Genomic DNA, 12,639 nt, shown 5'->3' with positions numbered 1-12,639 from the left:
GTTAAACTAACTCATCATCCTATTTACAATTTAAAAGGAAAATATGGCAGAGACAATATACTTGCATAAATGGAACGTGAAAGGACTGAGATTCATTATGAATACTTTCATTTGTGAATGAATTTGTCAATTTGGAGTCTACTACTGGTTTTATCTTATGTAATGTATTAGTTTATGATTAACTCATCATTTGCTGTACACTAAAGTATAATAATACATGCAATGCAAGTGAAATATTGCAGCATTTTATAAGCAAAGGATACTAGAATCTGAGGCAACAAACAAAACTAAAAAATTGTGATATTTCTCGGAATTTAAGGGCAACCAGCTACCTGCAGTTGTTTGTATGTGTAAGGCTGAAATGTCATCCTTGTGAGGCCTAATCTAGAGGAAACTCTGTTCATCATGATACGTTCTGGCAGGTCCATAGTGTTGGCAATGGCTACTACGATCAGCTTGCTGCCTGGACGACAAGGCCAGTCGAACAAATTGTACATGACATCCTAAGGGGAAAACAGAAGACTGATGAATATTAAAAAATTATAATGAATGAAAAGTATCTCCCATAAACAAAAAATAAACAGTCCACTTTTTCATATATGTGGTTCCAGTATTTGCAGCTTCAACAGCTAAAATCTATAAGCATGCTTTGGATTAGATTTCATTAAAGATGAGGAATCTTACTTCTGTGGTAAACAAGCAAGAAAATGAACAGAACGGGATCTCGGATACATACTAAGCAACTGAAACATTACAAAGAGATACAAGAGCCTATATACAACACAAGGCTTTAAAACAACTTCTCATAACTTTGTACACAACACAAGGCTTTAAAACAACTTCTCATAACTGATGCCTGCTGAAGTCTGTAATTGAAATAGATCAGTTCCATTCATCTAGATGAAACTTCATTTATATGACTTGCAGGTTAAAATGTACTTTGACAAATTCAAGTCACCCAAACACAAACGGCTCCTAATGCAACTTGGCCAGAAATCACCCAATTAAGTATCAGTAAACATTTTGTACTACTATCTTCAGATATATATGTGATAGCAATTCCTTAAAGAAATGGGAGTATCTATTCCTTAAAGAAATGGAATACAACCTAAAATATGAGGCAATGGCTAAGATACAACCACCAGTTCCAATGCAGTCTATGGTGAACAGTAACATACGTCCAAGCAGAAACCTGTCAAGATATAAATAGTAACTGTCTACATTATTTTCTTGGGTGAGTTTTCTAGTCCATGTCATGCCTCAATACACATTAAACTAACTGATACAGTCTTAGCCACCCAAGAAATTACCAACATATACTACAATACCTTAACTCACTATAGACAACATGGACAGTGGTGAACTTCCTCAATGCATATTGGGCATAAACAAAAGTAAAATCATACAAATTAATGAGACACTATAATACCATGAGTCACTTAACAAAAGCAGTGGTGACTATATTCCTTGCATATTGGGTAAAAATATAAAATAACCAACATTATTTGTCATAATGACCAAAGGAACTCTAATGAAGACGTGGATCCTAAAATGCCGTAAAAGAGGCAGGTGAAGGTGACCTTGAGACAAGAAAATTCATTCTCACTGAGAAGAAAACTTTCCAGAAAGTGAACGAACAGCAGAAGTCAAGACTGATGAAAGCCTAGGTTTGCTACTCAGGAAGCTCTTGGTGCAAGGTCAAAGTATCAAAGGCATTTCAAACCTCATTCAATGAGACCTGAGTGCTGAGTCACAACAGGAATGAGGAAGAGTCGGATGGAACATCAACCAAGGTCTTGAACCAATGACTTGACAGCATAATCCTAATCATTGGGAAGTCACTGATCCAAAGGACAGTTCACAGACATTTCATCAAGTTTTCGAAGAACTCAGTTGGCCTCTACTATGACAGCAAACCATATAAGAACGCATTAACAAGGGGAGCATTTTGAAGCTTTTAAGACTTTCCTCAAGCCCCTACAAAAGTACGTTGTGGCATGATGAATAAGAAAAAAATTATACTTCATTAACAAGCTACTGAACATAAATGAAGAACCAAGTTTATACCATTACTGGAAACTAGCAAGAACAATTACAAATGACCACTTCAGCTGGCACTGAGGATACCAAAATACTATTGGGAAAACTTATGAAATTGGCAACTCTACTAAGCCCCCATACTGACTCCATAAAATTAAAATTTTTACTGAAATTTGACTAACCCAAACTCACATAACAACCACTGAAGAAAACACTTATTTTGCTAAACAAATAAGGCCCTAACAAGAAATGTGAATTATGCAGAAACAGCAAAACCAAAGTACTCGCAGCTAGAAACAGCAGTGAAAAGCCACCAGCCCACAACAATGCAGAAAACATATTGGAACCAAAACAAAGTGAACAGAAGAGTGACACTTTGCAAAGAAATGCATAATATGAAATGACCCAGGGAAACCATGCAGCTGATCTCCAATCAAAGTGGAGATGCACAGAGGAAATAAGTGGAATGTTTTGTTATGCAAGTGCATGGTCTAGCTAAGTGCAATGAGGTCTTTCAATTTTCATGATCTATCAAGAAGGTTTACCTATCAAAACATTTGCACAGATTAACGATTAATGGGCTTGTAATTAAAAATACAACTTTGTACAAAAGATAAATGTTGTACTGTACCTGTTTTCTTGTCCAAAGGAGATCTAACTCGTCAACCAGTAAGAGAGTAGTTTCTCTCCGTGCTGTGGCTGTGGAAAACCTCTTTTCTAAGAGAGACGAGGCATGTTCGGCTGTTACTTTGTTACCTGTTAACCCTTTCCAAACCTGTTGGTGAAAGAAAAATGATATTGTTATGATACAATAAAGTTTGTTCATACTTACCTGGCAGATATATATATAGCTGTATTTTCTGAAGTCCGACAGAATTTTAAAAACTTCCGACACACGCAGTGGTCGGCCAGGTGGTTAGTACCCATTCCCGCTGCTGGGAGGCGGGTATCAGGAACCATTCCCATTTTCTATTCATAATTTTTATTTCCACTGTCCCCTGAGGGGAGGTGGGTGGGTACTTGTTACTTGATTATATATATCTGCCAGGTAAGTATGAACAAACTTTATTGTATCATAACAATATCATTTTGTTCATGAAACTTACCTGTCAGATATATATATAGCTGAATCCCACCTTTGGAGGTATAAAACGTGATGCTATGTATAAATAAAGGTTTTTTTGCCACGAAGGAAAAAAATGAAAAAGCGAGTTAGCCGAGTACTTTCGGTCCTATTCGGACCCTTTACTGAGTAAAGGGTCCGAATAGGACCGAAAGTACTCGGCTAACTCGCTTTTTCATTTTTTTCCTTCGTGGCAAAAAAACACCTTTGATGTATTTATATATATATATTTATATGTATAACTGAATCACGAAAGTTAGGAACGTGATAAATCCATAAATAAAGACATATGCCACGAAGGAAAAATAAACGAAGGAGGATCTGCAAGATCTTTCGACGTTAAACGTCCTTTACTGAGCAGAGACTGACATACATATGGGAAAAGACAATACAAGAAGATTCGTATAACTGACAGATATGGGTTATAAAGAGATTAGTACCTAGAATCCGACACACCTGGAAGATGAAAAACCTTCCTAAACAAGCATAAACAATGGGTGCAATTAAAGGTTTAAGACAATCATCTCAGATACAAGGTCCAGACAATTCACAATACATGACAGACATACATTACAACAAAAATAATAACTCTAAGGCAACTGATTTTTATTTAAGTCGGTAATTATATCTTTGAGGTCATTCTTAAACATGTTACAGATACAAGGGTCTAGATGAAAAAGGCCACGACTAACATTGAAATTACAATGAAAAGTAAGTGGTATTAAAGCAGATTCTAAAAGATTTCGTGATAAGACATCTCTTGACCTTGCAATTACTGAACTACCATCCCAATTTATTTGGTGGTTGTTTTCACTTAAATGAATGAACATTGCATTAGATTTTTGCCCAGTTTTTACAGAATATTTATGCTGGCTTAGCCTTACTTCTAGGCCTTTGCTAGACTGTCCGAGATAAAATGAGGGACAATCCATACATGGAATTTTCTATATTATGTTGTTGCTTTCTCTAGGGCCATTTTTTATTAACATTCCTTTTAGTGTGTTATTATAGGAAAAAACAAGGTTGACATTAAAAGGTACTAATCTCTTTATAATCCCTATCTGTCAGTTATACGAATCATCTTGTATTGTCTTTTCCCGTATGTATGTCAGTCTCTGCTCAGTAAAGGACGTTTAACGTCGAAAGATCTTGCAGATCCTCCTTCGTTTATTTTTCCTTCGTGGCATGCATATATATATATATATATATATATATATATATATAATATATATATATATATATATGCCACAAAGGAAAAATAAACGAAGGAGGATCTGCAAGATCTTTCGACGTTAAACGTCCTTTACTGAGCAGAGACTGACATACATACGGGAAAAGACAATACAAGATGATTCGTATAACTGACAGATAGGGATTATAAAGAGATTAGTACCTTTTAATGTCAACCTTGTTTTTTCCTATAATAACACACTAAAAGGAATGTTAATAAAAAATGGCCCTAGAGAAAGCAACAACATAATATAGGAAATTCCATGTATGGATTGTCCCTCATTTTACCTATAATCCTTTAATTGCTGGACCTTGTATCTGAGATGATTGTCTTAAACCTTTAATTGCACCCATTGTTTATGTTTGTTTAGGAAGGTTTTTCATCTTCCAGGTGTGTCGGATTCTAGGTACTAATCTCTTTATAACCCATATTTTCTGTCAGTTCTTTCTTGCTCAGTAAAGGACGTTTAACGTCGAAAGATCTTGCAGATCCTCCTTCGTTTATTTTTCCTTCGTGGCATATGTCTTTATTTATGGATTTATCACGTTCCTTAACTTCGTGATTCAGTTATACATATATATATAATATAAATACATACATAAAGGTTTTTATATTATAATTATATATATAATTATAGTATATTATATATATTTTATATATATAGTTTATATCTATATATATATATATATATATATATATATATATAAAGTCACAGTTGTAACTATCACCTACTCAATTTGCAAATCTATGGGAAAGTAAATTATTTACAAGAACCCAAGGCAAATCTGCTAGGAACCAAATCAAAAGGAGTCAACTAATGACTGTAAATTTCCATAAATGCAGTCTCCTAATTATTCCTATCACACTACATTATAAAATGAGGGTATTATCATCATTTTGAATGGCTTGTGCCTTTTCACCTCAAACTGCCAGGCTGATGCAAATGTCATATTGCCATAACTACACATGTATTAGTTATCTTGGAGAGAGAGAAAAAAAAAAAAAAAAAAAAAAAAAAAAAAAAAATAAGGTACCATAATCTTGGCCAAGATTTTGTCAATTGTTTTGACTAGTTTAGCTGGTCATGATTTTTCAGCGGTTTTCAAACCCCCATCATCAAATGGATTGCTCTGTCCTAACTTTCATCAATTCCCTTTCCTCCATCCAAACTTTACTGTTTCACTTTTTTGTCTTCTCCCAAAACAATTTTCAAGAATCATTGCGTCCAGCCTTATATATATAAATAAAAACAAAAACTAACTTGGTACTCTAGTTAAATAACTAAATCACTGGAAACATGGATATTCAAATATCAGAATCTGTGTAAAAACTTATATAAGTACTGAATTAAATAACTCGGGGAAAAATCTAACCTGAACCCAGAGTTGATGTGGTTCTGTCAGTCTCATGGCATTCACTTCCAGGAAAGAGAAAGGGGGGAGGTCTCCCTCTTGACTTGCATCTTGTAAAATTTTAACAACTTCTTTAACTGTTGCTGTTTTGCCTGTTCCAGGCACCCCACTAATATACCTAAAATAAAGAAATAAATTACATTAGAATGATAAAGCTGATGACTACAAACAATAAACAAAGGTGGTCTGGTGAAAAATGATATTGTTATGATACAATAAAGTTTGTTCATACTTACCTGGCAGATATATATATATATATAGCTGTATTTTCCGAAGTCCGACAGAATTTTTAAAAACTTACGACACACGTAGTGGGAGTCAGGTGGTTAGTACCCATTCCCGCCGCTGGGAGGCAGGTATCAGGAACCATTCCCATTTTCTATTCATATTTTTTATTTCCACTGTCTCCTGAGGGGAGGTGGGTGGGTACTTAAAATATATATATCTGCTAGGTAAGTATGAACAAACTTTATTGTATCATAACAATATCATTTTGTTCATGAAACTTACCTGTCAGATATGTATATAGCTGAATCCCACCTTTGGTGGTGGGACTAGACAGAATAGAAGATTTTAGTAAACATATTCATGCAGATAATTGATATCTTGGTTCCTTACCTGTTAGCATAGCTGACTTCGTGATTACTGTCACCTAAGTCTGCTTCTGCTACTAGAGTTGCCAGCGAGGTAGAGACCTATATAGCTAGTGCACTCCAGATGATCTGTCAACGGGGGCGTGACCACGATGTGACTAGACCATTGACCATACAATGAGGGCAACGAAGTAAAAAACAACCACCTGGCCTAGTCTACCAAAGGTATCCCACTAGACTAGACTAAAGGAAGGGAGATCCGCCCCAGGCGGTCGACCCCACAACCAAAAAACACACAATATTAAAAACTCACCTAACCATTAAAGGATAGGATGAGTGCTACCTCCTGCCCCCAAAACAGTGTCTGCAGCAACGTATGGTCCTAGCGAGTAGCAATTTTCGTATGTTGCTTTCACCTCCCGCAAGTAGTGTGAAGCCAACATCGAATTGCTTTGCCAATATGTGGCACTCAAAATGTCACTGAGTGCCATATTTTTGTGAAAGGCTACAGAGGTGGCAATAGCCCTCACCTCGTGGGCGTTCACTTTTAGAAGCTTCATGTCACTATCACTGCACGTGGCATGGGCTTCCTTAATAGTGTTCCTCAAGAAGAACGCCAGAGCGTTCTTCGACATAGGAAGATCTGGTTTCTTCACAGAGCACCACAAGTTATCAGAAGGGCCTCTGCAGTCTTTAGTTCTTTCTAAATAGAATTTGAGAGCCCTGACAGGGCACAGGACTCTCTCTGGTTCACGTCCCACGATTTCCGTCAAACCCTTGATTTCGAACGTCTTCGGCCAAGTGGAAGGGTTTTCGTTCTTTGCTAAGAACGTAGGGCTTAAAGAACAAACAGCACTATGATCCTTAAACCCAATCTGTTTGCTTATAACCTGGATCTCGCTAACTCTCTTCGCCGTCGCCAGAGCAGTTAGGAAAAGGGTCTTTCTCGTCAGGTTCCTAAGCGAAGCTGAGTGGAGCGGTTCGAACTGACTTGACATCAGGAACTTAAGCACCAAGTCTAAGTTTCACGATGGTACTTTAGGCTGCGGAACCTTCGTAGTCTCAAAAGATATGATGAGATCATGAAGGTCTCTGTAATTTGCCAAGTCCAGTCCTCTATGTCTGAAGACTACGGAAAGCACGCTCCTGTAGCCCTTTATCGTAGGTACCGCTAATTTCACTTCTTCTCTCAAGTAAAGAAGGAAATCCGCTATCTGGCTCACAGAGGTCGAGGTGGAGGAAATGCCCTTCTTCCTGCACCAACTTCTGAAGACAGCCCACTTAGATTGGTACACTGCGATCGAGGAAGGTCTCCTTGCAGTGGCGATCGCCTTTGCCACAGGTCTTGAAAAACCCCTCGCTCTGGCCAACTTCTGGATAGTCTGAACGCAGTCAGACTCAGAGCGGGGAGGATTTTGTGGTATCTCTCGAAGTGGGGCTGTCTGAGTAGATCTTTCCTTAGGGGCAGAGTCCTCGGGAAGTCTATCAGGAAGGACATTACCTCTGTGAACCAGTCGGTCGCCGGCCAGAAGGGGGCGATGAGGGTCATCCTCGCTCCCTCTGATGCCACGAATTTCCTCATTACCTCCCCTAGGATCTTGAACGGGGGAAAGGCGTAAAGGTCTAGTCCCGACCCATCCCAAAGAAGGGCGTCTACTGCTACTGCTCCCGGGTCCAGAACCGGTGAGCAGTACAGCGGAAGTCTCCTTGTTCTGGAAGTTGCGAATATGTCCACAAGAGGACATCCCTACAACTTCCACAGCGTCTGGCATACGTCCTGATGTAGGGTCCATTCAGTCGGCAGAAGCTGCCCTTGCCGACTGAGAAGGTCTGCTCGAACGTTTTCCACTCCTGACACAAACCTTGTCAGGATAGTGACGTCTTGTGACTTCGCCCACAACAGGATTTCCTTCGCGAGGATGAACAGAGAATGAGAGTGGGTTCCTCCCTGTTTCCTGAGGTATGCCAGGGCTGTGGTGTTGTCCGAGTTGATCTGCACCACTTTGTTGGAGACTTCTTCTTGAAAGAACTGGAGCGCAAGATGAATTGCTGCCAGTTCCTTGAGATTTATGTGCCAGGACACCTGTTCCCCTCTCCAGGTGCCTGACACTTCCTTCCCCCCTAGTGTTGCTCCCCACCCTGTGGAAGACGCGTCGGAGAACAACACTAGGTCGGGGTCCCGAAGCTTGAGTGAAAGCCCTTCTGCAAGCTTCCGCGGATCTGACCACCATCTTAGGTGTTCCTTCACCTCTTCTGTCAACAACAAGATCACTTCTAGATCTTGTTTGCGCTTCCAGTTGTTCAACAGGAAGAATTGAAGTGGTCTGAGGTGCAACCTTCCTAGGTAAACAAACTTCTCCAGTGAGGAAATGGTCCCCAGCAGACTCATCCATTCCCTCACCGAGCATGTTTCCTTCCCCAGAAAGGTTGACACTTTGCTTAGGCATTGAAGTTGTCGCCCCTGGGACGGAAAAGCCCGAAAAGCCACTGAGTCCATCTGAATCCCCAGATAGACTAAGGATTGAGAAGGGGTCAGATGTGACTTTTCGAGGTTTACCAGAAGCCCCAGGGACTTCGCTAACGACAAGGTCGTGTGAAGGACCTCCAGACACCGGTCTTTTGATGAGGCTCGAATAAGCCAGTCGTCCAGGTAGAGAGAGATCCTGATCTTCGCAAGATGGAGCCACCTCGCAACGTTCTTCATAAGGATGGTGAAGACCATCGGTGCCGTGCTTAGACCGAAGCAGAGTGCCCTGAACTGGAATACCTTCCCCTTCAGGACAAACCGCAGGTATTTCCTTGACTGGGGATAAATGGGGACGTGAAAATACGCGTCCTGGAGGTCTAGTGACACCATCCAATCCCCCGGTCTTAAAGCTGCAAGCACAGACTGAGGCGTCTCCACCTTGAACCTCTGCTTGATGACGAAGAGGTTTAGACTGCTGACATCTAGGACGGGTCGCCACCCCCCTGACTGTTTCGGCACCAGGAACAGTCGGTTGTAAAAACCTGGAGAATCCAGGTCGAAGACCTGTTCCACTGCTTGCTTTACGATCATCTGATCTAGCAGATCGTAAAGCACTTTCTGCTTCTCCCCTCGATAAGAGGGAGACAAATCCCTGGGTGTTGAAGACAGCGGGGATGACTTTAGGAAAGGGATTCGGTAACCCTTCCTTACGATGTCCAACGACCAAGTGTCGGCACCTCTCTCTTCCCAGGCTTTCACGAAAAGTTGAAGCCTGGCTCCTACCGGCGACTGAAGGACTTCCAAATCACTTTCTGCTCTTTGAAAGAGAGGGGGCTTTGCCTCTGGAAGTGCTTCTTCCTCGAGCGGCTGGTCTCGAGGAAGATCCACCCCGAAAGGGCTTTGACTTCTTAGCACTAGAGACCCCTGAAGACGAAGGGCCCGCAGGTCTCCTCGATGACTGTGCTAGTAGATCTTGCGTTGCTTTTTCTTGAAGACTGGCAGCGATGTCCTTTACCATAGTCTGAGGGAAGAGATGGTCCGAAAACGGAGCGAAGAGCAAATCTGCCTTTTGCGATGGTGAGACAGATTTTGCTGCGAAGTTACAGAAGAGGGATCTCTTCTTTAAGAGCCCCGTGCAGAAATGAGTCGTCAACTCCTCTGAACCATCCCTGACGGCCTTGTCCATGCAAGACAATACACTGGACAGCTCCCCCAGACTAATGGAATCAGAACTCCTGGACCTGGCATTTAGTACTCCGAGACACCAATCAAGAAAGTTGAAAACCTCTAACGTCCTGAAGAGGCCTTTGAGGTGAAAGTCCAATTCGCTATGGGACCAGGCGACTTTTGACGAGGACAGGAGGGCCCTTCTGGAGGCATCTACGATGCTCCCAAAGTCCCCCTGAGCTGAAGCTGGAAGTCTAATACCGACGTTTTCTCCCGTCTCGTACCACATGCCCGCTTTCCCGCTGAGTCTTGAAGGCGGAAGAGCGAACGATGTTTTACCTGAAGCTTTCCTTCTCTCCATACAATCATGGACTTTGCGTAGCGCTCTCTTCGTGGAAAGTGACTTCTTCATCTTCACAAAGCCCGAGACCTTGGTAGCTTTGGAGGAAGAAAGTTGAGAGGGAGGAGTGAGCGGAGCTTCAGGATAAAAGGTGTCCCCAAACTCAGATTGAAGAAGACGAGTCAGGACTTTGTAGTCTGTAGAGACAGGAGCTAACTGCTGCTCCTCGTCAGCTTCGACTGAAGCGTCACTAACTTCCTCTACCTATACAGGAGAAGTAGGATGAAGTAAAGATGATACCAAAGCGGAACGTTGTGAAGTCGAAGGAACCGCTGACTCTTGAGCTGGAGAATCCTCTAAAAAGTGAGGGCGGCGAATAGGTACTGCTTCCGCATCCACCTGAGCTTCCGCTGGCGCACATTTGGTGTCCGCTGGCGCGCGCTTGGCGTCCACTGGCGCACGTTTGACTTTCGCTGAAGCGCGCTCGGCATCCACTGGAGTGCGCTTAGCGTCCACAGGTGCACTCCTGGGTGCATCTGGCGCTCGCCTGACGTCCATCCGAACGTCAGGTTCACGCTGCACCTGTTTCATAAGAGCAGGTAATACCGCTTCCCGAGAGCGAGAAACAAGCTCATCACCTCCTCTAGAGAGCCGCTGGGGAGCAGTACGAACTCTAGAGGGAGACGAAAACGGAGAGAGAGAGATGAGCGAGGAGAAGGAGAGGGAGACCGTCTAGTCTTCTTCACTGGTAGTCTGTCATCCTTCCTGCGACGACGAGGAAGCGTCACTCTTGAAGCAAGAACATCCGCAAGTTGCTGCTGCAACGTTCGAAGAATCCTCTGGGTCGGTGAAGCCTCCTTTTCTGGGGAGGGGCTGATCCTGTGAGAAGGCGAGTGGCGAGGGGACGCCTTCTTCCTTCTCACAGGAACCACCTCTTCACGCACTCTGGAGCGACTGAGTCAACGTCCGAAGACTCTCTACACCTCTTCTACGGCGGAAAAGCTGCGAAGACACTATCAGGCGAAGATCGACGTTCTGGCGAACAACTTGGACGTGAAGCGTCCCGATCACAAACGCTCCTTTTCAGCGGGCGTGACACTGAATAAGAGCTCCACCCCTTACGCGGGGAGGAAGCCTCCGATGAAGAAAAGCACTCCTTGAGGAGACGTGCACGCGCACGCTCCTTGGCAGTCTGGGTAGCGTCATCAAATACTGCCGAAGGCACGTCAGATCGGTGGGGGTTCCTCGTAACCCTCCTTCGGCTTTCGACATGCTCTCTCCCTGTAACCTGGGAGTCAAGCAGAGGTCCCGGCCTAGAGGCGAAATGAGGCCGATCTGACGCACCCTCCACTACACAAGGGGCACTATCACTGCACTTAGGCACTTCACTTTTGCTCTCTAGAGCAAGCACTTTCGATTCTAAGTTGCGAATCGATTCCAAAATCAAAGACAGGGTATTACCTTCTATAGACACTGTTTCAGGGCCCGAAGGCAACACTACAGGGTTAGGAGCATTAACTACAGAAGGAGGGTTAACAGGAGAAACATTAACTTCTTGTTTACCTGACACACTCCTGGAGGAAGACCTCCTTAACCTATCACGTTCCAGCTTTTTAAGATAGGTCTCATACGCCTTCCACTCAGAATCTGTAAGACATTCACACTCCTTGCAGTGGTCCTCATACACACATTCATGCTCCCTGCAACTTTTACACACAGTATGTGGGTCTACTGAAGCTTTCAGTAGCCTACCTCTACAATCACTCTTAGAGCAAAACCTGGCGCTAGCAGAACTAGTCCCAGACATATTAAACCAAAGAGAAATCTATGCCAAAATCAATTCAATCCAGAAATAACGTGTGCCTAGCCACCGATCCAAAGTCAGATAACCAAAAAACCAAAGGGATACAGTGGACCCCCCGTATTCGCGGACTCACACATTCGCGGATTTCTCTCGGGAACGTTTCCCTGCATTATTCACGGAAAATTCGCGCATTCGCGGTATTTTTCTATGAGAAATATCCACAAATTCCTGGTTTTTGTTATCAATTTCATCATAAAATGCACTTTTTGTGATAAAACTATTAAAAAAACCAAGTATGAAAATTTTTAGTGGTTTTTCTTAAGTTTTAACTAACAAAATAGGCTGTTTTTAGCATTTTTATAGGGGTTCCAAACATTCGCGGATTCTAACTATTCGCGGGGGGGTCTGGTACGCATCCCCCGCGAATACGGGGGGACCACTGTACTCAAGTAGCTAAAGTTT

At 42.4% G+C, this 12,639-nt stretch overlaps 1 protein-coding gene across 1 annotated transcript in view; it reads right to left on the bottom strand.

Annotated features, from left to right (window-relative positions):
* LOC135213439 (cell division control protein 6 homolog) overlaps window positions 1-12,639 on the bottom strand; it is a 32,864-nt gene that overhangs the window by 6,809 nt on the left and 13,416 nt on the right. The window contains exons 8-10 of the mRNA XM_064247400.1: window positions 5,768-5,924; window positions 2,672-2,815; window positions 333-503 (exon numbers count right to left, since the gene is read on the bottom strand). Coding sequence (XP_064103470.1) covers window positions 333-503; window positions 2,672-2,815; window positions 5,768-5,924 — 472 coding nt within the window. The remainder of the gene's footprint in view (window positions 1-332; window positions 504-2,671; window positions 2,816-5,767; window positions 5,925-12,639) is intronic.

Source organism: Macrobrachium nipponense, chromosome 19 (genome assembly GCF_015104395.2).
Source record: "Macrobrachium nipponense isolate FS-2020 chromosome 19, ASM1510439v2, whole genome shotgun sequence".
NCBI classification, from domain to species: domain Eukaryota; kingdom Metazoa; phylum Arthropoda; class Malacostraca; order Decapoda; family Palaemonidae; genus Macrobrachium; species Macrobrachium nipponense.
Note: the sequence above shows the minus strand (reverse complement) of the source record. Positions and strands in the feature narration are given on the sequence as shown.